Source organism: Tinamus guttatus, unplaced genomic scaffold, assembly GCF_059628265.1.
Source record: "Tinamus guttatus ecotype Peru unplaced genomic scaffold, ASM5962826v1 Tinamus_guttatus_pri_ptg000350l, whole genome shotgun sequence".
In the NCBI taxonomy this organism is placed as follows: Eukaryota; Metazoa; Chordata; class Aves; order Tinamiformes; family Tinamidae; genus Tinamus; species Tinamus guttatus.
The window spans coordinates 161,658-184,070 of NW_028288884.1; the positions used below are offsets into that span (position 1 = coordinate 161,658).

Consider the following 22,413-nt stretch of genomic DNA (forward strand, 5'->3'; position numbering starts at 1 on the left):
CACAAATCCGGGGGTTGGCGGAGCGGGAGGACAAGGGCAGCGGGCGGCCCCGGTGTGCGCCGAGCGGCCGCCCTAGGCCCCCATGGCCGCGCCGCGGCCTCCGCTGCTCCGGTCGCGGGAGGGCCCCGCCGAGCCGAGGGGGGCGCGGGCCGGCCCGCAGCGGCAGCCGCCGAGGCCGCCCCTAGGCCGCCGCCGCCGCCATGGCCGCGCGCTCGGGCCCTCCCGCCGCGGCCGCCGCCGCCGCCCTCACGGCCGCCGCGGGCTCCGCGCCGCCATGTTGCCTCCGTCCGCTCCTCGCCCCGCTCGCGGGCGGCTCCGGCGCGACGCAACATCCGGGCGCCCGCCCACATCCGCCCGCCCCCCTCGCCGCTCACCCGCCTTCACACCTATTGGGAAAGCTGGAGAGAGAGGCGCCCTCTTGGTTAAGGGCAGGCGGGCGGGTCCATCCGGGTCACAGGTGGGCGGCTTCAGCGCCCTCCAGGGGCATGGGGTAGCGCCGCCATGTTAGGTGAGGTCAAGCTGGCAGGCTGGCCTACTCTGCACTGCCCCCACCGCCCCGGTGGCACACAACCCTTAAGGGCACGTAGCGGCACAGCCGCCATGTTGGGTGAGGGCAGGGAGGGGGAAGGGGGTCCTCTGGGCGCGGCTTCGCGCCCTTACGGAGAGTGAGGGAGGGGCGCCATCTTGGTTGGGGGCAGAGTGTCAAGAGGGCGGGGCGGGAGGAGGTGTCTGGGGGGGGGACCCTGGGGGTGGTCCCTAGAATGGGGGGGTCCCTAGGGTGGGGGGTCCCTGGAGGGGGGTCCCTAGAATGGGGGGGTCCCTAGGGTGGGGATCCCTGGAGGGGGGTCCCTAGAATGGGGGTGTCCCTAGGGTGGGGGGTCCCTAGAATGGGGGGGTCTCTAGGGTGGGGGGTCCCAGGGGGAGAGTCCCTGGAGGCTGGAGGAGGGGGTCCCGGGGGCGGGGGCGCTGTGGGGCTTCATGGGGGAGACCTGGGATTTGGGGGGTCCACAGGGACCGGGGGGGGGGCCCTGAGGAGTGGGGCCCCCCCAGGTGGGTGACCCCCCCCCCCGGTCTCGTTACCCCGTGACTCCCAATTGCCCCCCCCCCCCCTCCCGCCGCGGGGCGCAGGGTGCGATGAGCGGCCCCGGTCTCTGCGGTGGGGGGGGGGGAGGAAGAGCCTGGGGCGGCGGCGCCCGGGGCGAAGGGCAGCGGCGGGGGGGGCGGGGGGGGGTGACTCAGCGGGGCCGCCCCCGGGCAGCCCGGCCCGCCCCCCCCGCCCCCCCGCCGGGCCCTGCCCGGCCGCGCCCGCCCCGCGCCGACCCGACCCGCTCCGCTCCGAGCAGCTCCCGCGCAGCGTGAGTAGCGGGACCCCCTATAGGAACCCCCATAGGGACCCCTATAGGAGCCCCCATAGGGACCCCTTCTACCATCTCCCCACCCGCCGCTGCCCCTCCGGGACCCCCCGCCCTCCCGCATTCCTGCAGGGACCCGCCCGTCCCAAACCCTGGCTGGAGGGGCTTCCCTCCCTGCCCCGTCCGCTGCATCCCTGTGGGGACCCCCTGGGGACCCCCTATAGGGACCCCCTGATGACCCCCTATAGGCATCCCCTGCTGACGCCCCCGGGGAACCCCCTCCCATCCCGCATTCCTATAGGGACCCGCCCTTCTGGCCTCTATATGGGCTCCGCTCCGGCCCCCCCGCGGGAATCCCCCACTTCTGCCCCCCATAGGGACCCCCCTCCTCTCCCCCCCATAGGGACCCCCTTTCTGCCACCTCCCCGGCAGGGCCCCCCCCAGGCGCGATCCCATGGAGGGGGGTCCCCGCTCCTGCCCCACACTTTGGGGGGACCCACTTCTCCCCCCCAAGAGGGGATCCCCAATCCTGTCCCCAACGAGGGGTACCCCCCACCCGCCCCCACTTTATAAGAGCATCCTGCACCACTTGGGGGGCCCCCAGCGGCCCCTCCAACGGGGGACACCTCTGGGGGGGGTCACCCGCATTCCCGCCCCCCCATCCCCGCTGCCAGGGCGGTGCCCGCCCCCCCACAGCCCTTGGCAGCGGATCCAGCCCCTCCGGGGCGGAATTCCCGCCGGGAGCCGCCGGGGGGGGGGGCACTCCCTGGGTGTCCCCGTCCCGCCCCCCCGGCAAAGCCGCTCGCGCCAATTTTCCGAGCCGCGGGCAGCGCCGGAGCGGAGCCAGTTCCTGTTTTCATCCCAGGGAAATTCCTGGAGCGCCGCCGTATCCAGGGAGAGCCCGTGGAGGCGGCGGCGGCGGGGGGGGGGGGGGCGGGACCGCGGGGCTGCCCCCCCAGCCCCAGGGGGGAAACTGAGGCAAGGGCGGCGGCCGCGCTGGCGGGCCCAGGCGTCCGGGCGGGCCCAGGCGTCCGGGCGCAGGAAGCGGCCCCGCGGGGGCGGGTGCGCCCCGCGCTTGCATCATTCCCGGCGCTGCCAGGGGCCCTTCCCAAAAATATGCGGGATGGGGGAGGGCAGGACGCCTGGGCCCCTTGCTCTGGTGGGGGGGGCGGTGGTTTTGTTTCCTCCCCCCCGGCTTTGGCGATGCCGGCGCTGAGTCACTAAGTGCCCCCCCGCGGGGAGCAAAGCGCAGGTTGGCACCCGGGGGGGCACCCGTTGTGTATCCCCGCACATGTCCCCTTGCCCCGTGATGACGCCCGTGTCCCCTCGCCCCATGGTGACACCCATGTCCCCCCATCCCGCGGTGACGCCCATGTCCCCCCGCCCCATAGTGATGCCTGTGTCCCCCCACCCCGTGGTGACGCCCGTGTCCCCCCATCCCACGGTGATGCCCGTGTCCCCCCACTCCATGGTGACACCCATGTCCCCCCATCCCAGGGTGACGCCCGTGTCCCCCCACCCCATGGTGACGCCCGTGTCCCCCCGCCCCGCGGTGACGCACGTTTCCTCCCGCAGCGCCACCCGCGTCCCCGCAGTGCCACCATGCCCTCGCAGCTCGAGCACGCCATGGAGACGTTCATGTTCACCTTCCACAAGTACGCGGGTGACAAAAACTACCTGGCCAAGGACGACCTGCGCGCGCTCATGGACAAGGAGTTCCCCGGCTTCCTGGAGGTGAGGCCGCGTTCCCGGCGCCGGAGCCTCCTCTTTCCCCCCATGGCCCCATTGCCACTTTGTGTCCCCGCAGAACCAGAAGGACCCCATGGCGCTGGACAAGATCATGAAGGACCTGGACCAGTGTCGCGACGGGCGCGTCGGCTTCCAGGGCTTCTTCTCGCTGCTGGCCGGGCTCACCATCGCGTGCAACGACTACTTCGTGCTGCACATGAAGCAGAAGGGCAAGAAGTGAGGGGGGGCCCGGCCGCGGCCCCCCCGCCGCCCTCGCCGCTTGCTCCAATAAAGGCGCCTCCGCCGCGCGCGGGGGGTGTTTTCTATGGAGCGGGTGTCTCTGCTCGCGGAGGGGGTGCGGGAACGCCTGTTGGGAGCGGGTGTGCGCGCGGGTGTGCGCTGGGTTGCACACTTCAGCACGCAGGAGCGGGTGCGCGCCAGGGGTGAGCACAGCCGGGGGTGAGCACACGTTTGCACGCGCGTTTGCACACGCAAGCGCCGGCGCACTTGTGCACGTGTGTGTCCACGCTGGCGTGCGCACGCACCGCAAGGATGTGCATGCGGGCAGCGGCTCGCGTGCTCGCACACCGTGCACACGCGTGTGCAAATGCGTGCACACGCATGTACGTGCATCCAGCGCGCGCTGCGTGCTCATGTGCATGCTCACGTTCACAGCCGCGTGCACGCACACGGGTACGCACACTCGCATGTGCACGCTTGGATGCACACACTCAAGTGTGCACTCAGATGCACACACTCAAATGTGCACTCGGACGTGCACTTAGATGCACACTCATCTGTCACTCGGATGCACATACTCAGATGTGCACACGGCTTTCACTCGAGTGCACACTTGGATGGGCACTCATATGCACACTCAGGTACACACACTCAGATGCACACTCAGATGGACACTCATCTGTCACTCGGATGCACACACTCAGATGTGCACACGGCTGTCACTCGAGTGCACACTTGGATGCGCACTCAGATATGCACGCTCAGGTACACACACTCAGATGCACACTCAGATGCACACTCATCTGTCACTCAGATGCACACACTCAGATGCACATTTGGGTGGATGTGCACTCAGATGGGCACTTGGATACGCACATTCGGATACGCACACTCAGATGCGCACTAGGATGCACACTCCTCTGTCACTTGGATGGGCGCTCAGGTGCGCACACTCGGCTGTCACTCGGAAGCACACATTTGGCTGTCACTTGGATGCACGCACTCAGATACGTATGCTCGGATGCACACACTCACATGCACACTCATATACACACACTCAGCTGTCACTTGGATGCACACTCACATGCACACACTCAGCTGTCACTAGGATGTGCCCACTTGGATACGCACCCGGCTGTGCACACTCATCTGTCACTTGGATGCACGCTCACATGCACACTCGTCTGTCACTCGGATGCACACTCGGATGTGCACACTCATCTGTCACTCGGATGCGCACTCGGATGCGCATAGTTATCTCACTCGGATGTGCACGCTCGGATGCACACTTGGATACACACACTCGGATGCGCACTCGGATGTGCACACTCATTTGTCACTCGGACACAAAGTCCGAGTCACACTCACATGCACAGTTATCTCACTCGGATGTACACTCGGATACACACTCAGGTGCACACTCAGGTGCACACTCACACGCACACTCACACTCATCTGTCACTCGGATGCGCCCCCGTGTGCCCCTGCCCCCCCTTCCGCGCATGCGCATGCGAGGCGCCCCCCCCCCCCCCCCGCTCGCTGATTCAGCCTGTTTTGGCCCAAACAGCGGCGGTTGCCATGGCAACGGGTGTGAGTCACCCCCCCCCCCGCCCTGCTGCCACCCGCGGGACCGGGGGTCGGAGTCCACAGTGCCGGATCCTGGGAATGCCGGAGCCCCGGGGTGCCGGATCCCGGGAATGCCGGAGCCCCGGGGTGCCGGGTCCCGGGAATGCCGGAGCGCAGGAACGGGGGGTCCCTGGCGCTGCCCGCTCATTCCGAGCAGTGCGGGACCCCGAGGGGGCAGAGATCCCGGGATGCGCCGGGGGACGCCCGGGGGACGTATGGGATGCATAGGGCTGCCGAGGGGGTGTGCGGGGCCGTGTGGGAGGTGTTCGGGGGTCAGAGAGGGGGTGTTGGAGGATCTACAGGCGCTGCACAGGGTGTATGGCAGGGCACAGGGGCCATGCGGAGCTCTATAGCAGTATATAAAAGTGTGCCGGGCCCATATAGGCCCATATAGGGATGTATAGGGGGTATAGGTGCCTCGCAAAACTGTAGAGAGGTATATAGGGCTGTTCAGAGGAGTATAGGGGAGCTATAGGTGCCATAGGGAACCACAGACTGGTGTGCAGAGCCCCTGTGGGGCTTTGCAAGTGGTAAAGAGGGGTATAGGGGACTATACAAGTCTCTGTGTGTTGTGGGGGGGGAAAGGCTGTATGGGAGGGTATAGGGCTCACACAGGGCGGTTTGGGATGCACGGGGAGGTATATGGATCTATAGAGCTTATGTAGGACGTTGTAGGGGTTTATAGCGCTATGGGGGGCCTTACAAGGCTGTGGTGATTGTACCAATGTATATAGGGGTGTATAGGGCTACACAGGGATGTATAGGATGAGGCTGGGCAGGGCTGCATAGGGGTGCCTCCAGTTTTATTTTTTTAGGAGTCTTTTTCGGGACTGGCACAGGGCTGTATGGTGTACACAGGAGTATATAGGCGCACATAGGGCACGCACATAGGGCACGCACAGGACCCTAAAGGAGCTGCCCGTAGGATTCCATAGGGCTTCCAAGGGGCGCATATGGGTCCACAGGAATCCATAGGGCTCCATAGGTGCCCATAGGGCTCCATAGAGATACATAGGGGCACATGGGGGTCTATAGGGTCCACAGGTGCCCATCGGGATCCATAGGGGCTCACGGGGGTTTATAGGGCTCCATAGGGGCTCCTGGGGGTCTATAGGGCTCCATAGGGGCCCACAGGGCTCCATAGGGGCACACAGGGTCCATAGGGCTCCATAGGGACCCACACGGCTCCATAGGGGCACATGGGGGTCTATAGGGCTCCATAGGTGCCCATAGGGCTCCATAGGGGTCCGTTCCGCGGTCCCGCCCCGTCGCCCCGGCAACGGCGCGCGCGAGGCCCCGCCCCGCGGGGGTCCCGCCCCCTGCGGTCACGTGCGCCGGGCGGCGGGCGGGGCCCGCTGCTGTCACGGCGCGTGACGTCAGCACGGTCCCTCGCGGCGCCGGAAGCGGCCTCGCGGTGAGGAGCGGGAACGCGGGGCGGGAGGGCGGAGGTCACGGGAAGGGCGCGGGGGGCAAAGGGCACCCCCCCCCCCCCCCCCACCGGGGGTCTCAGGGCGGGGGGGCCGGGGCGGGAGGAGTCACCGGGAGGGCGTGACCTCGGCGTGACCCGGCGGGCGGCGTGACGTCACCTGCAGGGCGCGGGCGTGACGTCACCGCGGCAGAGTGGCGTCATCGCTAGGGCCCGCCCGGCTGCGCCGGCACCGGGCCCAGGGAGATCGAGGGAGAGTTGGAGTGACATCAGCACTGAGTGACATCAGCGGGTGACATCACCGAGGAGTGACATCAGCGCGTGACGTCATGTGGCGGCGCTGTGGGGCGCTGGGGCGGGCGCTGGGCCCCTGGCGCCGTCCTGGCCGCGCACCTGGAGCTGCCGTGAGTTGGGCGGCCGGAGCGTTCCCGTGCGCTTCCCGTGCGCTTCCCGTGTGCATCCCGTGCGCTTCCCGTGTGCTTCCCGTGCGCTTCCCGTGTGCATCCCGTGTGCTTCCCGTGTGCTTCCCGTGTGCTTCCCGTGCGCTTCCCGTGTGCATCCCGTGTGCATCCCGTGTGCATCCCGTGCACTTCCCGTGCGCTTCCCGTGTACTTCCCGTGTACTTCCCATGCGCTTCCCGTGTGCTTCCACGTGCATCCCATGCTCTTCCTGTTTGCTTCCCATGTGCTTCTGCTGCGCTTCCCATGTGCTTCCCATGTGCATCCCGTGCCTTTCCTGTGTCCTTCCCATGTGCTCCCTGCATGCGTCCTGCCGCTCCGTGTGCCACCCACTCCCTGCGCGTTTCCGCGCTCAGAGGCACCGTGCGCTCCCCTCAGGCACCGTGCGCTCTCCACGTGCTCCCGGCGCTCCCTCCGTTCCCTGAGCTCCCCGCTCTCCCATCCCTCCACACGTTCCTGGTGCTCCCAGCGCTCCACGCACTCCGCACGCTCCCTGTGCTCCGCACGCTCCATGCGCTCCCTGCATTCCCCACGCTCCCGGCACTCCGCGTGCTCACGGCGGTCCCCGCATTCCCAGCGCTCCGCGCGCTCCCGCAGGCGCTGTGCACGCAGGCCGGCAGCCCCCGGGACTACGCGCTGCCCAACAGCAGCTGGAGCGCGGACATGCTCGCCCTGTACCGCCGCTTCGTGGCCATGACGGACACGGGGCCCTGGAAGCGCATCCCCTCCTACAGCAACATCCTGGACCACGTCCCAGGCAAGCGGCTCCCGCGCTCCGGAGCTCCCCGCGCTGCCCCGTGCACGGGAGCTCCATGCTGTCCGTGCGCTCAGGAGCTCTTGGAGCTCTCTGCGTGCTCAGGAGCTCTCTGTGCTCTCCCTGTGCTCAGGAGCTCTTGGAGCTCTCCATGTGCCTGGGAGCTCAGGAGCTCTTGGAGCTCTCCATGTGCCTGGGAGCTCCTCACTCTCCACGTGCTCGGGAGCTCTTGGAGCTCTCCATGTGCCTGGCAGCTCCGTGCGCTGTCCGTGCGCTCAGGAGCTCTTGGAGCTCTCCGTGTGCCTGGGAGCTCAGGAGCTCTTGGAGCTCTCCACGTGCCTGGGAGCTCTGCACTCTCCACGTGCTCGGGAGCTCTCCGTGCTCTCCCTGTGCCTGGCAGCTCCGTGCTGTCCGTGCGCTCAGGAGCTCTTGGAGCCCTCTGCGTGCTCAGGAGCTCTCCGCACTCTCCCTGTGCTTGGGAGCTCTTGGAGCTCTCCACGTGCCTGGGAGCTCCATGCTCTCCATGTGCTCAGGAGCTCTTGGAGCTCTCCATGTGCTCAGGTTCTCTCTGCGCTCTCCATGTGCCTGGCAGCTCCGTGCGCTCTCCATGCGCTCAGGAGCTCTTGGAGCTCTCCACGTGCCTGGGAGCTCCGCGCTCTCCATGCGCTCAGGAGCTCTTGGAGCCCTCTGTGTGCTCAGGAGCTCTATGTGCTCTCCATGTGCCTGGCAGCTCCATGCTGTCCGTGTGCTCAGGAGCTCTTGGAGCTCTCCATGTGCTCAGGAGCTCGCCACGCTCTCCGTGCGCTCAGGAGCTCTTGGAGCCCTCCCTGTGCCTGGCAGCTCTGTGCTGTCCGTGCGCTCAGGAGCTCTTGGAGCTCTCCATGCGCTCAGGAGCTCTTGGAGCTCTCCGCATGCTCAGGAGCTCTATGCGCTCTCCATGTGCCTGGCAGCTCTGTGCTGTCCATGTGCTCAGGAGCTCTCCGCACTCTCCATGTGCTCAGGAGCTCTTGGAGCTCTCCATGTGCTCAGGAGCTCTCCGCGCTCTCCATGTGCTCAGGAGCTCTCCGCACTCTCCATGCGCTCAGGAGCTCTTGGAGCCCTCCCTGTGCCTGGCAGCTCCGTGTGCTCGGGCGCTCCCGGGTTGAGCCGCATTCCCTGTGTGCTCAGGCGCTCCCTGCGCTCTCCGCACGCTCGGGAGCTCTCCCTGCTCTCCGTGCGCTCTCGGGACTCCGCGTTCTCGGCGCTCGGGCGCTCCTGGGGCTCTCCGTGTGCGCCGGGCGCGAGCCGGGGTGTCCGTCCGCTCCGCAGGCTCCATGCCGGCGGCGCGGGAGCGGCGCGGGGGCACCCGCCTCTTCCTGCGCAGCATCGACGTCGAGGGCGCCGGCTTCGAGTACGTCATGTTCCTGAACACGAGCGAGCGCAGGGTCGTCTGCCTCTTCCAGCCCGGCCCCTACCTCGAGGGGCCCCCCGGGTAGGCGCCCGACGCTCCCGCCGCGGAGGGGGGTCCCCCCGCACTCCCGTTCCGGGGCTCATCGCCCCGTTGCTCCCGCAGCGTCGCGCACGGCGGCTCCATCGCCACCATCATCGACAGCACCGTGGGCAGCTGCGCGCTCTTCGTGGCCGGGCGCGTCATGACGGCCAAGCTGAGCATCGACTACCTGGCGTGAGTGGCGGGGCCGGGGGGGCCGCGCGCCCCGTCCCGGGCGCCGTCACCCCAAAAGCGCCGCCCCGCAGCCCCGTCCCGCTGGGCTCCGTGGTGCTCGTGGAGAGCCGGGTGGACCGGGTGGAGGGGCGCAAGGTCTTCCTGTCCGGACAAGTGCGCAGCGTGGACGGCGGCACCGTGCACGCCGAGGCCACCGGTGAGGTGACGCGCGCTGCCTGTCCCCTGCCCGCTCCGGGGGACGGGAGCGCCGGGAAGCGGCGGGAACCGTCCCGTTGGCAGCGGCTCGTGGCCTTTCCCCGCCTTCCCGGGTGCGAAGGGCGGCCGCGGGGAGGGATTTTATCCCGGCCGGGATTGATCCCCATGGCCCTGAGCTCCGGGAAAGGCCCCGTGCGGCCGGGAGAGGGCGCCGGAGCCCCGCGCGTCCCGGCGGCGGCCGCGCGCGCCCTGCGCTGCCCGTGGGCTCCCCGCGCGGCTTCTGCGCTCCCCGTGGGCTCTCCGCGCGCCCTGCGCTCCCCGTGGGCTCCCCGCGCGGCTCCTGCGCTCCCCGTGGGCTCCCCGCGCGGTTTCTGCGCGGCTCCTGCGCTCTCTGTGGGCTCCTTGCGCGGCTCCTGCGCTCCCCGTGGGCTCCCCGCGCGGTTTCTGCGCGGCTCCTGCGCTCCCCGTGCGCCCACTGCGCTCCGCGTGGGCTCCGTGCGCGGCGTCTGCGCTCCGTGCGCGCTCCCTGTGCTCCGTGCGCGCGCCCTGCGCTCCCCATAGGCTCCCTGCGCGGGTTCTGCGCTCCTTGCGCGAACCCTGCGCGCCCTCTGCGCTCCGCGTGGGCTCCCTGCGCGCTCCCTGTGCTCCCTGCGCGCTCCCTGCGCTCCTTGCGCGGTCCCTGCGCTCCCCGCGCGCCCCGCGCCCTTCCTGACCGTCTCCCGCAGCTCTCTTCATCCAGCTGGACGCCTCCAAGTCCCGGGAGCAGCGGGTCCGCTGCCCATAGGCTCTTCCCGAGCCCGGAGCTTCCCGCCGGAGCCGCTCCGGGAGCGGCGGGAGCTGCCGGGAGGGGCCCGCGGCGCCGGTGGCCCCGGGCGGGCGGGGACCCGGACGGGGGTTCGGGCCGCCCCGGGGGGAACCGGCCGCGGCTGCCGCGGGAGGGGGGCGCTCCGGGGTCCCGGCGCCGCCCCCGGGATCCTCTGGCGCGAGGGAATAAAACGTCCCGGGCGGAGGTGCCGCCGGGCCCGACCCCGTGTCTCGCTGTCGCCTTCTCTGCGCGGTCGGTACCGGGGGCTCCGCGTGTCCCCAGACACTGCCCGGGGTGGGGGGTCCTCGGGGATCCCCTGTGTAACTTGGGGTGGGGGGCCCCGGGGATCCCGGCCCCCCCCCGGCTCTGCAGGACGGGGTGAAATGGGACCCGCATGTGTGACCCCCCCAACCATGGGAGCCCCCCAGGGGCACCCATGGGACACGCGCGGCCACCCAGAGGGGGGTCGTTTGTGTGTGGGGGGGTCCCATAGCTGCACTGGGGGCGGGGGGGTCGCACAGGTGCCCGACTGCAGCGCGGGGACGAGAGGGGCCCAGGCGTCCTGCCCCACCCCCCGCCGCCTCCGCCCCGCAGTGCCCGGGGCACCCGGACGCCCGGGCCCCTCCTGACCCGGGGGGGCGGGTGGTTTTCCGGGCCGGGTCGGGGGCGGGCCGGGAATGTAGGTTAGAGCGCCCGGACGCCCGGGTCCCTGCCCCGCGCGCGGGGTCACCGGGTTCACCGCAGGTGGGGGGGGGGGGGGGCACCCGGACGCCTGGGCCCCCCCGCCGCCCCCCCCCCCCCACGGCCTCCGTTTCCCCCCCGGCAGGGCCGCCCGCCCCGTGGAAAGTCGGAAATTTCCAGTGCGTGGGGCCGGGGGGAGGATGCCGGGGGGGGGGCAGGATGCCGGGGGGGGCCGCGCGCCCTTATAGCGCGGGGCCACCGGGCGCCGCCGCCGCCGCCGCCATGCGAGGTAGGGCCGGGGGCGCGCGGGGGACACGCGTGAGCGGCCGCGCGCGTGAGCGCAGGAGCCTCCGCGCGCGTGGAAGGGAGCGGGAGCGGCCCCGTGCCGGTGCGCGCGCGTGGAAGGGAGCGGGAGCGGCCCCCCGTGCCGGTGCACGCGCGTGGAAGGGAGCGGGAGCGGCCCCGTGGCGGTGCACGCGCGTGCAACCGGCGCCGCGTGTGCGCGAGCGGCCCCCCGTGCCCGCGGGCGCGCGTGGGCAGCTCTGCGGGCGAGCGCGTGCGTGTGCAAGCGTGCGCGAGCGGGGCGCGGGTTGTGCAAGCGCTGTGCACTCGTGCATGCTTGCAGGAGCGGCGTGCGCTTGTGCAAGCGTGTGAGAGCGCGGGCAAGACGGTGGGAGCTTGCTCAGCACTGTGCAAGCGTGTTGGAGCGTGTGCAAGCAAGCAGTTTTGCATGCAAGCGTGTGAGAGTGCATGCACACGTGCAAGCGTGTGAGTGCATGCACACGTGCAAGCGTGTGAGAGTGCATGCACATGTGCAAGCGTGTGCATGCATCCCAGGACAGGCGTGCGTGCACGGACATGCAGGACACCATGCAGGTGCTTTAGGGGAAGCAGCAGTGTGTTTGTGCAAGGTTGCATGTGCATGCGTGTGTGCACGCCTGTGCAAGCATGCGCCAGCACCCAGGGCGGCTGCGCGTGCAAACGGGGGTGCAAGTGCAGGCAGGCGCAACGGAGCGCTCACCAGGGCATGCGTGTGCTCCGTGCGAGCATGCATGCGCTTGCACGGGGACATGCATGCATGCGTGTGCGCGCTGCAGGGCAGGGGGGCAGCCCGGACGCCTGGGTCCCTCGCGGTGCGGAGGGCACCAAGCGCCGGAGCGGAGACGGGTGCAGGTGGGTGCCCCGGGGACGCGGAGTTTGGAGGGGGGGGCGCTTGCAAGCGCCCGTGGGGACCCGCGTGTGACGGCGCCGGCGGGGGGGCGCTTTGCACACGTGCGTGCGCGCGTTGCCCCCGGCGCCGCGGTCCCGCCGGGCGCAGCTGCGGGTCCCCGCGCGTCAGATGTGGTCGCGGCGGCAGGTGGGCGCCGGGCGCAGGTGACGCCGCCAAAGGGGCCCCCGCTCGGGGGACGCGGCCCTGCTCCGACCCCCCCTTCCGTGCGGGGCACGGCCGGCTCCGGGGCTGCGCCGGGAAAGGGGCCCAGGCGTCCGGGACTCGCTCGCGGCGCCGGGTCACCGGCTGCGCCCGCTTGCTCGCGGTGGCACCGGAGGGACTCGGGACGTGGGCTCTGGCTCCTTCCTCCTCCCTCCTCCTCCTCCCCGCGTCCCGCACCCCCGGGGCCGTGCTGGGTGCTCTGTGCACTCGTGTGCGCCGTGTGTGCCCAGCGTGTCCTTGCCGGCGCCTTGGCGTGTTTGCCAGGACGTATCGGTTGGTGCCACGACGCGCTCGCCGGTGCCGCGGTGTCTTCAGCGGTGCCATGACGTGTGTGCCGGGGCCGCACCACGGCGAGCTTGCCCGCACCGCGGCGTGTCGGCCGGTTCCGTGACGCGCTTGCGTGTACCATGACGCGCTTGCCGGTACCGCAGCGTTGTCTGCGTGTACCGTGATGTGCTTGTCGTGTCCAAAACGGGCTTGTGTGCACCATGGCATGCTCGCATGCACCATGGCACCCTTGCATGCACCATGGCATGTTTGCATGCACCGTGGCACTCCTGCGTGCACCATGGTGTGCTCGCATGTACCATGGCACTCTTGCATGCACCATGGTGTGCTTGCAAGTACCGCGGTGCACTTGCATGCATCAGAACATGCTTGCATGCACCGTGGCTGTGTTCCTGTGCACCATGGTGTGCTTGCATGCCACGTGGTGCCCCTGCGTACCCCTGCATGGCTTGCCTGCATGCACCACGGCATGCTTGCATGCCCCATGGTGCTCTTGTGTGCACGGTTGTTCATTTGTGTGCACTATTGCATGCTTGCGTGCACCATGGCGTGCTTGCATGCACTGCAGCACGCTTGCAGGCCCCATGGCATGCTTGCATGCACCATGGCGTGCTTGCATGCGCTGCAGCATGCTTGCATGCACCGTGGTGCCGTTGTGTACACCACGGCATGCTTGCATGCACCGCAGCATGCTTGCAGGCCCTATGGTGCCCTTGCATGCACCATGACATGCTTGCATGCACCATGGTGTGCTTGCATGCCCCATGGCGTGCTTGCATGCACCGCAGCGTGCTTGCAGGCCCTATGGTGCCCTTGCATGCACCATGGTGTGCTTGCATGCACCATGACATGCTTGCATGCCCCATGACATGCTTGCATGCACCGCAGCATGCTTGCACACCCCGTGGCGGCCCTGCACGCCCAGCACGGCGCTGTGCTCGCGTGCACCCCGACGCGCTCGTGCTGCGGCGGCGGCTCCCGCGCTGGTTCCAGCCCCGCGCAGGCCGCGCCGGGCACCGGCACCGCAAGGAGGGGGGAGCCCGGGGGGAACCCGTCGACCTCCCGCCCGCGGCTTCCCGGCAGGAGCGGCGCCCGAAAGCGGCGCTTCCTGGCAGCGCCGGCGCCGCCGCCCTGACTAATGCAGCTGACTCAGCCCCCCGCCCCCCCGGGGGGCCGAATTCCCACCGGCTCCGGCGCCGCGGGGGTCCCCGGGCCCCCCCGGGCCGGTGCCGGATGCGAGGGCGGCCGCCGGGCCGGGCCGCGGCGCCCGGTGCCAAAAGTGGGTCGCGTGGAAACAGCCGACGAGGCGGCTTCGTGTGCGGGAGGAAGGGGCGTGAGCGGGTGCCGAGCGGGTGTGCAAGGGGGTGTGAGCGCCGAGCGGGTGTGCAAGGGGGCACGAGCGCCGCAGGCCGGGGCATCCGTGCGGGAGCGCGTGCGGAGCACCCGGACGTGGGGACGCGGCGGCAGTGGGGACTGGCGGGTGCAGAGACACCGGAGAGGGCCCAGGCGTCCGGGGCGTCTTGCGGGGCTGGTGTCTGTTCATCTGTCCCCGCAGCTGCCACGTGTGTCTGGGGGACACAAGAGTCTGTTGGGGACACGTGAGCCCACGGGTGACGCACGGGGTCCGATGTGGACATGGGAGGCCATAGGGATCGCAAGGGCCCATTGGGATCACAGGAGCCCGTGGGGGGCACATGTAGTCCCATAGGGGACATGTGAGTCCCTGGGCACATGTGAACCTATAGGTGACACATCAGCCCATGGGGGACATGGGAGTCCATGGGGGATATATGGGAACATGGTGACACATAGAATCCCATAGGGGACATGTGACACTCGGAGGTGGCACATCAGCTGGTGCAGGACACATGACAACGTGGGTGTCACACATGGTCCTATAGGGGACACAGGAGCCCATGAGGAGCACGGGAGGCCAGGGGTGACGTGTGACCCCATAGGGGACCCATGTACCACAGGGGACATGTGAGCCTGTGGGTGACACACAGGGTTCCATGGGGGACACAGGAGCCCACAGGGGACATGTGAGCCGTGGGGGACACACGTGGTCCTATAGGGCCCATAGGAGCCCACGGGGGACACGTGTGACCCCCAGGGGAGCCCTGCGCCCACGCTGCGCCGCTCTCCTGCAGCCCACATCGAGGTGATCCCCTGCAAGATCTGCGGGGACAAGTCCTCGGGGATCCACTACGGCGTCATCACCTGCGAGGGCTGCAAGGTGAGGGGGTCCCGGGGGGACCCGGGGTGTCCCCAGGTGTCCCCGGGGGTCCCCGGGGGTCCGGCTGCCCCTGACCCCCCCCCGGCGCGCAGGGCTTCTTCCGGCGCAGCCAGCAGAGCAGCCTGAGCTACGCGTGCAGCCGCCAGCAGAACTGCCCCATCGACCGCGCCAGCCGCAACCGCTGCCAGCACTGCCGCCTGCAGAAGTGCCTGCGCCTGGGCATGTCCCGCGACGGTGAGCGGCTCCGGCCCCGCGCCCGGCGGCGGCGGCGCCTCCCCGTCCCGGGAGACGCATCCCTGGGTGCATCCGCAGCATCCCGGATCTCCCCGTACCTGGGTGCACCCCGTGCCCGGGGGCGTCTCCGCAGCACCCCAGCCCCCCGTGCATTTCTGCTCTGGGTGCATCTCCCCGTGCTGCACCGGGCGCATCTCCCCCCAGAGCGGGGTGCCCTTCCCCTCCCCAAACCTCGGTCCGTCTCCCTGCACCCGATGCCTCTCCCCAGCGTCCCCAGAGGGGACTGGGTGGAGGGGACAGCGCGACACCCCAGGGGGGACCCGTCGCCCGCGGCCGCCCCCGCGGGAGGAAACGGTGGGGCCGGGGCTGGCGCTGCCGGAGGAAGCCGGGCGGTGGGGCCGGCACGCGTGGGGCCGGAAAGCCCCGGCACGGCGCCTATGTAGGTCACGGGGAGCCGGCCCGGCGCACGTGGGGCAGAGCGGGGACGAGCGCGCGCGTGTGCACGCACGTGCATGCACAACGGGCCCCTTGCGCACTTGTGTGCACTGCAGGCACCTTGCACACTTGTGCCTGCGCTGTGGGCACCTTGCATACCCATGCACACGCTGCGGGCACTTTGCACGCTTGTGCATGGACTGCGGGCATGTTGCATACCCATGTACATGGTGTGGGCACTTTGCACGCTTGTGCATGCACTGCGGGCACCTTGCATACCCATGCACACGCTGCGGGCACTTTGCACGCTTGTGCTTGCACTGCGGGCATGTTGCATACCCATGTACATGGTGTGGGCACTTTGCACACTTGTGCATGCACTTTGGGCACCTTGCATACCCATGCACGCGCTGTGGGCACTTTGCATGCTTGTGCATGCACTGCGGGCATGTTGCACACCCATGCACGCACTGCAGGCACTTTGTATGCTTGTGCATGCGCTGCACAGTGCAGGCTCTTTGCACACACACACTGCCACTGCAGGGGCACTTTGCACACGCAGTTGTGCATCCTGCCCTGCAAGCGTGCGCTTTGCGGGTGCACGTGCAGCGCCCACACCCACACACGTCCACGCGCCCCCCGTGCACCCCTGGGTGTGCAAGCAGCCAGGTGCACCCACGGGCACCCCCGGGCGCCCTTTGCACGCTCAGGCTCGCGTGTGTCCCCACAGCCGTCAAGTTCGGGCGCATGTCCAAGAAGCAGCGGGACCGGCTACACGCCGAGGTGCAGCAGCAGCTGGAGCAGCGCGAGCGCGAACGGGGCGCCGAGGCCCCCCCGGCCGCCGCGTTCGCCCTGGGCCTCCCCGGGGGACGCCGGGGCCACCCGCCGCTGTCCCCGGCCGCCCACGGGGAGCCCGGCCGCGCGGAGGGCAGAGCGGCGCCCTGGGCTGCCCTGGAGCCCCGCGCGCTGCCCGAGCCCCAGCTGGAGCCGGGCCGGGCGGCCGGGGCCAAGCGGGGTCCCGAGGGCACCGGGGACGCCCTGGACTCCTACACCGGCCTCTGCAGCCTCCTGGAGGCCCCCGGCGCCTCCGGCGCCGACATCGGTGAGACCAGGGCTGGGGGCACCTGGTTGGGTGGGCACCAGGGCTCGTGGCACCCGGCTCTGTCACCAACAGTGCCAAACGGTGCCGGCACCCGGCTCCATCGCTGCCGGGTGCCACACGCAGGTGGGACCTGGCCACAGCCTGTGAGAGGTGGCTCCGTCACCACGGGGTGCCGGATGGTTGGGGAGCTGCCTCTGTCACTGCTGGGTGCCACATGCAGGGGGGACCTGGCTCGATCAGTCCCAAGGGCCAGTGGGACCCGGCTCCACGGGTGCCACAAGCCGGGGGGGACACCAAGACAAGCAGCACATGGGGCTCCGCGCTGCAGTGGGGCTCGTGGTGGCTCGGGGACAAGGCGGGAGCCATGGCCACGTCCCCACGCGTCCCCGCAGAGCGTCTCACGCAGAACGTCCTCAAGTCGCACCGGGAGACGTGCCAGCTGCGCGCCGAGGAGCTGCAGCTGCGGCGCTGGGACACCTTCTCCCGCGACGAGGTGGGCGCCTACCAGAAGCAGGTGAGCGCGGGGCCGGGGACGACGCGGGGCCGGGTCCGCGTCCCCACGGGGTGACCCGCGGCGCCGCGCAGTCCTCGGCGCAGATGTGGGAGCGCTGCGCCGGGCGCATCACCGAGGCCATCCAGCACGTGGTGGAGTTCGCCAAGCGCATGGGCGGCTTCATGGAGCTCTGCCAGAACGACCAGATCGTCCTGCTCAAGGCGGGTACGGCGGGTGGCCCCGTCCCCTGCGTCCCCGCGCTGCAGCAGGGTCCCCAGTGCCCCTGCCGGGGCCTCGTCCCCAGCCCTGGGGGCTCCTGCTGTCCCCACGTCCCTGCAGGCCCATCCTGGTGGCCCAGGAGGGTGACGGTCCCCAGGGGATGTTTTGGTGCCCCATGGGGGTGACGGTCCCCAAGGGGTGCCCCATTCCCATTGGAGGTGACGGTCCCCAGGGGATGCTCTGGTGCCCCATGAGGGTGACAGTCCCCAGGGGATGTTTTGGTGCCCCATGGGGGTGACGGTCCCTAGGGGATGCCCCGGTTCCACTGGGGGTGACGGTCCCCAGGGGGTGCTCTGATGCCACCATGGGGGTGATGGTCCCCAAGGGACACCCCGGTCCCATTGGAGGTGACAGTCCCCAGGGGATGCTCTGGTGCCACCAGGGGGATGATGGTCCCCAGGGGATGGTCTGGTCTCGCTGGGGGTGATGGACCCCAGGGGATGCTCGGGTGCCCCATGGGGGTGACGTTCCCCAGGGGGTGTGCCAGTCCCATTGGCGGTGACAATCCCCAGGGGATGCTCTGGTGCCACCAGGGGGATGATGGTCCCCAAGGGACACCCCGGTCCCGTTGGGGGTGACACTCCTCAGGGGATGCTCGGGTGCCCCGTGGGGGTGGCAGCCCCACGGGACACTTTGCCGGGTTGGGGACGCCCGGGGATCGCGCGGCGCCGCAGGGACGTCCCCGTGAGCGCGCGGCCCCGCAGGCGCCATGGAGGTGGTGCTGGTGAGGATGTGCCGGGCCTTCAACGCCGAGAACCGCACCGTCTTCTTCGAGGGCAAGTTCGCCGGGCCGGAGCTCTTCAAGTCCCTGGGTAGGGGGGGACGGCGGGGCGGGGGACGGGGCCCTAACGAGGGCCACTGACGAAGGGTCCCCGTCCCCAGGCTGCCCCGAGCTCGTGGGCTCCATCTTCGAGCTGGCGCACGGCCTCTGCTCGCTGCACTTCTCCGAGAGCGAGGTGGCCCTGTTCACCGCGCTGGTCCTGGTCAACGCCAGTGAGCGCCGCCCGGCCCGGCCCCGTCCGCATCCCCGTCCCCATCCGCATCCCCAGCCGCGTCCCCAGCCTCCTGCCATCCCTGTCCACATCCACATCCCCATCCCTGGCCTCTTCCTATCCCTCTGCCTATCCCTGTCCCCATCCACAGCCTCCTGCCATCCCTGTCCCCATCCCCATCCGCGGCCTCCTGCCAATCCTGTCCCCATCCACATCCCATCCCCATCCACATTCCATTCCTGGCCTCCTCCTATCCCTCTGCCTATCCCTGTCCCCATCCCCAGCCCCATGCCTGTCCCCATCCTCAGCCCCAGCCTCCTGCCATCCCTGTCCACATCCCCATCCCTGGCCTCTTCCTATCCCTCTGCCTATCCCTGTCCCCATCCACAGCCTCCTGCCATCCCTGTCCCCATCCCCATCTGCAGCCTCCTGCCATCCCTGTCCCCATCCCCATTCCCAGCCTCCTGCTATCCCTGTCTCCATCCCCATCCCCATTTGCAGCCTCCTGCCATCCCTGTCCCCATCCACATCCCATCCCCATCCACATCTCATCCCTGGCCTCCTCCTATCCCTCTGCCTATCCCTGTCCCCATCCCCATCCCTGGCCTCCTGCTATCCCTGTCTCCATCCCCACCTCCATCCCCAGCCTCCTGCCATCCCTGTCCCCATGCCCATTCCCAGCCTCCTGCCAACCCTGTCCCCATCCACATCCCATCCCCATCCACATCCCATCCCCATCCACATCCCAGTCCTGGCCTCCTCCTGTCCCTCTGCCTATCCCTGTCCCCAGCCCCATGCCTGTCCCCATCCTCAGCCCCAGCCTCCTGCCATCCCTGTCCCCATCCCCATCCCCATTCCCAGCCTCCTGCCATCCCTGTCCCCATCCACATCCCACCCCGGCCTCCTCCTATCCCTCTGCCTATCCCTGTCCCCATCCCCATCCCTGGCCTCCTGCCATCCCTGTCCCCATCCACATCCCATCCCCATCCACATCCCACCCCGGCCTCTTCCTATCGCTCCGCCTGTCCCTGTCCCCATCCCATCCTACCCTGTCCCCATCGTGTTCCCATCATGACCCCATCCCCGTCCTATCCCTCTCCCGTTCCCACCCCATCCCCATCCTCTGTCCTGCCACCCCCATCGGGTCCCGTCCTCACCCCCGTGGCCCCCGTGGCCCCGTCCCCGCAGGCCACCCGTGGCTGCAGGAGCGGGCCAAGGTGGCCCGGCTGCAGGGAGAGCTGGAGGTCGCCTTCCGCCTCCTGCTCCGCAAGAGCCACCGCGAGGGCATCCTGGCCAAGGTGGCGCTGCCGGAGGGACAGGGCGTGGGGACAACCCCGGGAGGGGGCCGTGGGGGGGCACGGGGGTGCCCTTGGGGGGGCCGTGGGGGGGACATGGGGTGCTACGGGGTGACGGGTGTCGCGGGAGGGTGTCACAGGGGGGTCCCCCCTTGGAAGTGCCCCAGGATGTTGGGAATCAGGGGGTGTCACTGGGGGCACGGGGGTGCCGTAGGGTCGGGGAACTGTGGGGTGCCCCTGGGGGGGCCCTTGGGGGTGTCATGGAGAGGGGGGAGCTGTGCGGGGGTCATTGGGGTGTCATGGGGTGGGGGGTACCCTGGGGTGGGAGGCACAGGGGGCCATGGGCTGAGGCCGGCCAGCTCAGTGCATGGGGCTGGGGTCACAGCGGCGCCCGGGTGACACACACGCGTGCCCGGGTGACACACGTTCCCCGGGTGACATGCACATTGTGTGGGTGACACACACACATGTCTGGGTGACACACGCGTGTCGCCTGGGTGACATACGCATGTTCTCCAGCTGACACGCGTGTCCCCAGGTGACACACACACACACAGGTGACACACGTGTACTCCCTGGCTGACACGCGTGTCCCCGGCTGACACACACACACGCCCGGGTGACACACACACACACGCCCGGGTGACACACGCGTATCCCCGGCTGACACACACACACACGTCCGGGTGACACACGCGTGCTCCCCGGCTGACACACGTGCTCCCCGGGTGGCACACACACATGTCCAGATGACACACGCGTGTCCCTGGCTGACACACACACACATGTCCGGGTGACACACACGTGCTCCCCGGCTGACATACGTGCTCCCCGGCTGACACACACACACGTCCAGATGACACACGCGTGTCCCTGGCTGACACACACACACACGTCCGGATGACACACATGTGCTCCTCAGCTGACACGCGTGCTCCCCGTCTGACACACGCACGCCCGGGTGACACACACACACGTCCGGGTGACACACGCGTGCTCCCCGGCTGACACACACACACTTGTCCGGCTGACACACGCATGCTCGGGTGACACACAGGTGCTCCTCGGCTGACACACACACACATGCCCAGGTGACACACACGTGCTCCTCGGCTGACATGCGTGTCCTCGAGTGACACACACACGTCTGGATGACACACGCGTGCTCCCCGGCTGACACACACACACACGTCCGGGTGACACACACAGACGTCCGGGTGACACACGCGTGCTCCCCGGCTGACACATGCATGCTCGGGTGACACACATGCCCGGGTGACACACGTGTGCTCCCCGGCTGACACACACACACACGTCCGGGTGACACACACAGACGTCCGGGTGACACACGCGTGCTCCCCGGCTGACACACACACACACATGTCCGGCTGACACACACGTGCTCCCCGGCTGACACGCGTGTCCCCGGGTGACACACACACGTCCGGATGACACGCGCGTGCTGCCCGGCTGACACACACACACACACGTCCGGGTGACACATGCGTGCTCCCCGGCTGACACGCGTGTCCCCGGGTGACACACACACGTCCGGGTGACACACGCGTGCTCCCCGGCTGACACACACACACGTCCGGCTGACACACACGTGCTCCCCGGCTGACACACGCATGCCCGGCTGACACACACACACGTCCGGGTGACACACGCGTGCTCCCCGGCTGACACACACACACACACGTCCAGGTGACACATGCGTGCTCCCCGGCAGACACACACACACACGTCCGGGTGACACACGCGTGCTCCCCAGCTGACACACACACACACACGTCCGGGTGACCCACACATACTCCTCGGCTGACACACGCACGCCCGGGTGACACACACACGTCCGGGTGACACACGCGTGTCCCCGGGTGACACACGTGTGCTCCCCGGCTGACACACACACACACGTCCGGGTGACACACGCGTGCTCCCCGGCTGACACACGCACGCCCGGGTGACACACACACGTCCGGGTGACACGCGCGTGCTCCCCGGCTGACACGCGTGTCCCCGCGCGCAGCTGCCGCCCAAGGGCCGCCTGCGGGCGCTGTGCGCGCGGCACGTGGAGGAGCTCCAGGCGTTCCGGCGCCGCCAGCCCGCGGGGCCGCTCGCCGCCTTCCCGCCCCTCTACAAGGAGCTCTTCGAGCCCGAGCCCCCCGGCGCCCCCTGAGCCGCCCGGACGCCGGGGCCCCGGCCCGGCCCTGCGCGGGGCTGGCGGCACCGCCGGACGGGCTGCGGCACCCGGGGATGCTCCGTCACCGCGGGGGGCTCCAACGACCGGGCTGCAGCGGCCCCCGGCAGCCGGGGGTGTTGCTGTGTCGCCGCGGGGTGTTGCTGTGTCGCCGCGGGGTGTTGTGTCACCCGGCCGTGCGGCGTCACCCGGAGACGCTCCGTCACCCCGCGGGGCTCCGGCACGCGGAGGTGCCCCGGGACGCGGCCCCGCGCGCCCGCGGGGGGGCAATAAAGACTCTGGGGCCAGACACGGCCACGCGCGTCACCGTCGCCCGTCGCGTCCCCGGCCCCCCCCCCCCCGCCACCCCGGACACGGTGGGATCTCCCGTACCCCCCCCCATCCCTACCCGGAATGGTGCGGTCCATGGGGGCGTGGCCAAACCGCCCTTCTTCCCTCCTATTGGCTGCCGCGGGCTCCCGCTGCGCCGCCACTGGCGGGCTTATTCCCAGGCTGG

At 69.6% G+C, this 22,413-nt stretch overlaps 3 protein-coding genes across 3 annotated transcripts; all 3 read left to right on the forward strand.

Annotated features, from left to right (window-relative positions):
• The first annotated feature begins 2,931 nt into the window (after positions 1 to 2,931).
• Positions 2,932 to 3,322, forward strand: LOC104568513 (protein S100-A10). The gene is made up of 2 exons (XM_010215413.2): positions 2,932 to 3,086; positions 3,160 to 3,322. Exons 1-2 carry the CDS (start codon positions 2,955 to 2,957, stop codon positions 3,319 to 3,321), a joined length of 294 nt encoding a protein of 97 aa, XP_010213715.1. The 5' UTR covers positions 2,932 to 2,954; the 3' UTR covers position 3,322.
• A 411-nt stretch (positions 3,323 to 3,733) lies between these two features.
• Positions 3,734 to 10,234, forward strand: LOC148593701 (acyl-coenzyme A thioesterase THEM4-like). Its single transcript, XM_088529832.1, has 6 exons — positions 3,734 to 3,773; positions 7,408 to 7,587; positions 8,869 to 9,055; positions 9,137 to 9,247; positions 9,319 to 9,443; positions 10,168 to 10,234. Exons 1-6 carry the CDS (start codon positions 3,734 to 3,736, stop codon positions 10,224 to 10,226), a joined length of 702 nt encoding a protein of 233 aa, XP_088385958.1. The 3' UTR covers positions 10,227 to 10,234.
• Positions 10,235 to 13,881: 3,647 nt separating this feature from the next.
• LOC148593702 (nuclear receptor ROR-gamma-like) lies at positions 13,882 to 21,911 on the forward strand. The gene is made up of 10 exons (XM_088529833.1): positions 13,882 to 13,989; positions 14,762 to 14,884; positions 14,977 to 15,118; positions 16,284 to 16,655; positions 17,048 to 17,169; positions 17,241 to 17,373; positions 18,132 to 18,239; positions 18,310 to 18,420; positions 19,608 to 19,717; positions 21,747 to 21,911. The coding sequence occupies exons 1-10, from the start codon at positions 13,882 to 13,884 to the stop codon at positions 21,894 to 21,896; spliced, it is 1,479 nt and encodes a 492-aa protein (XP_088385959.1). The 3' UTR covers positions 21,897 to 21,911.
• Positions 21,912 to 22,413: the final 502 nt, after the last annotated feature.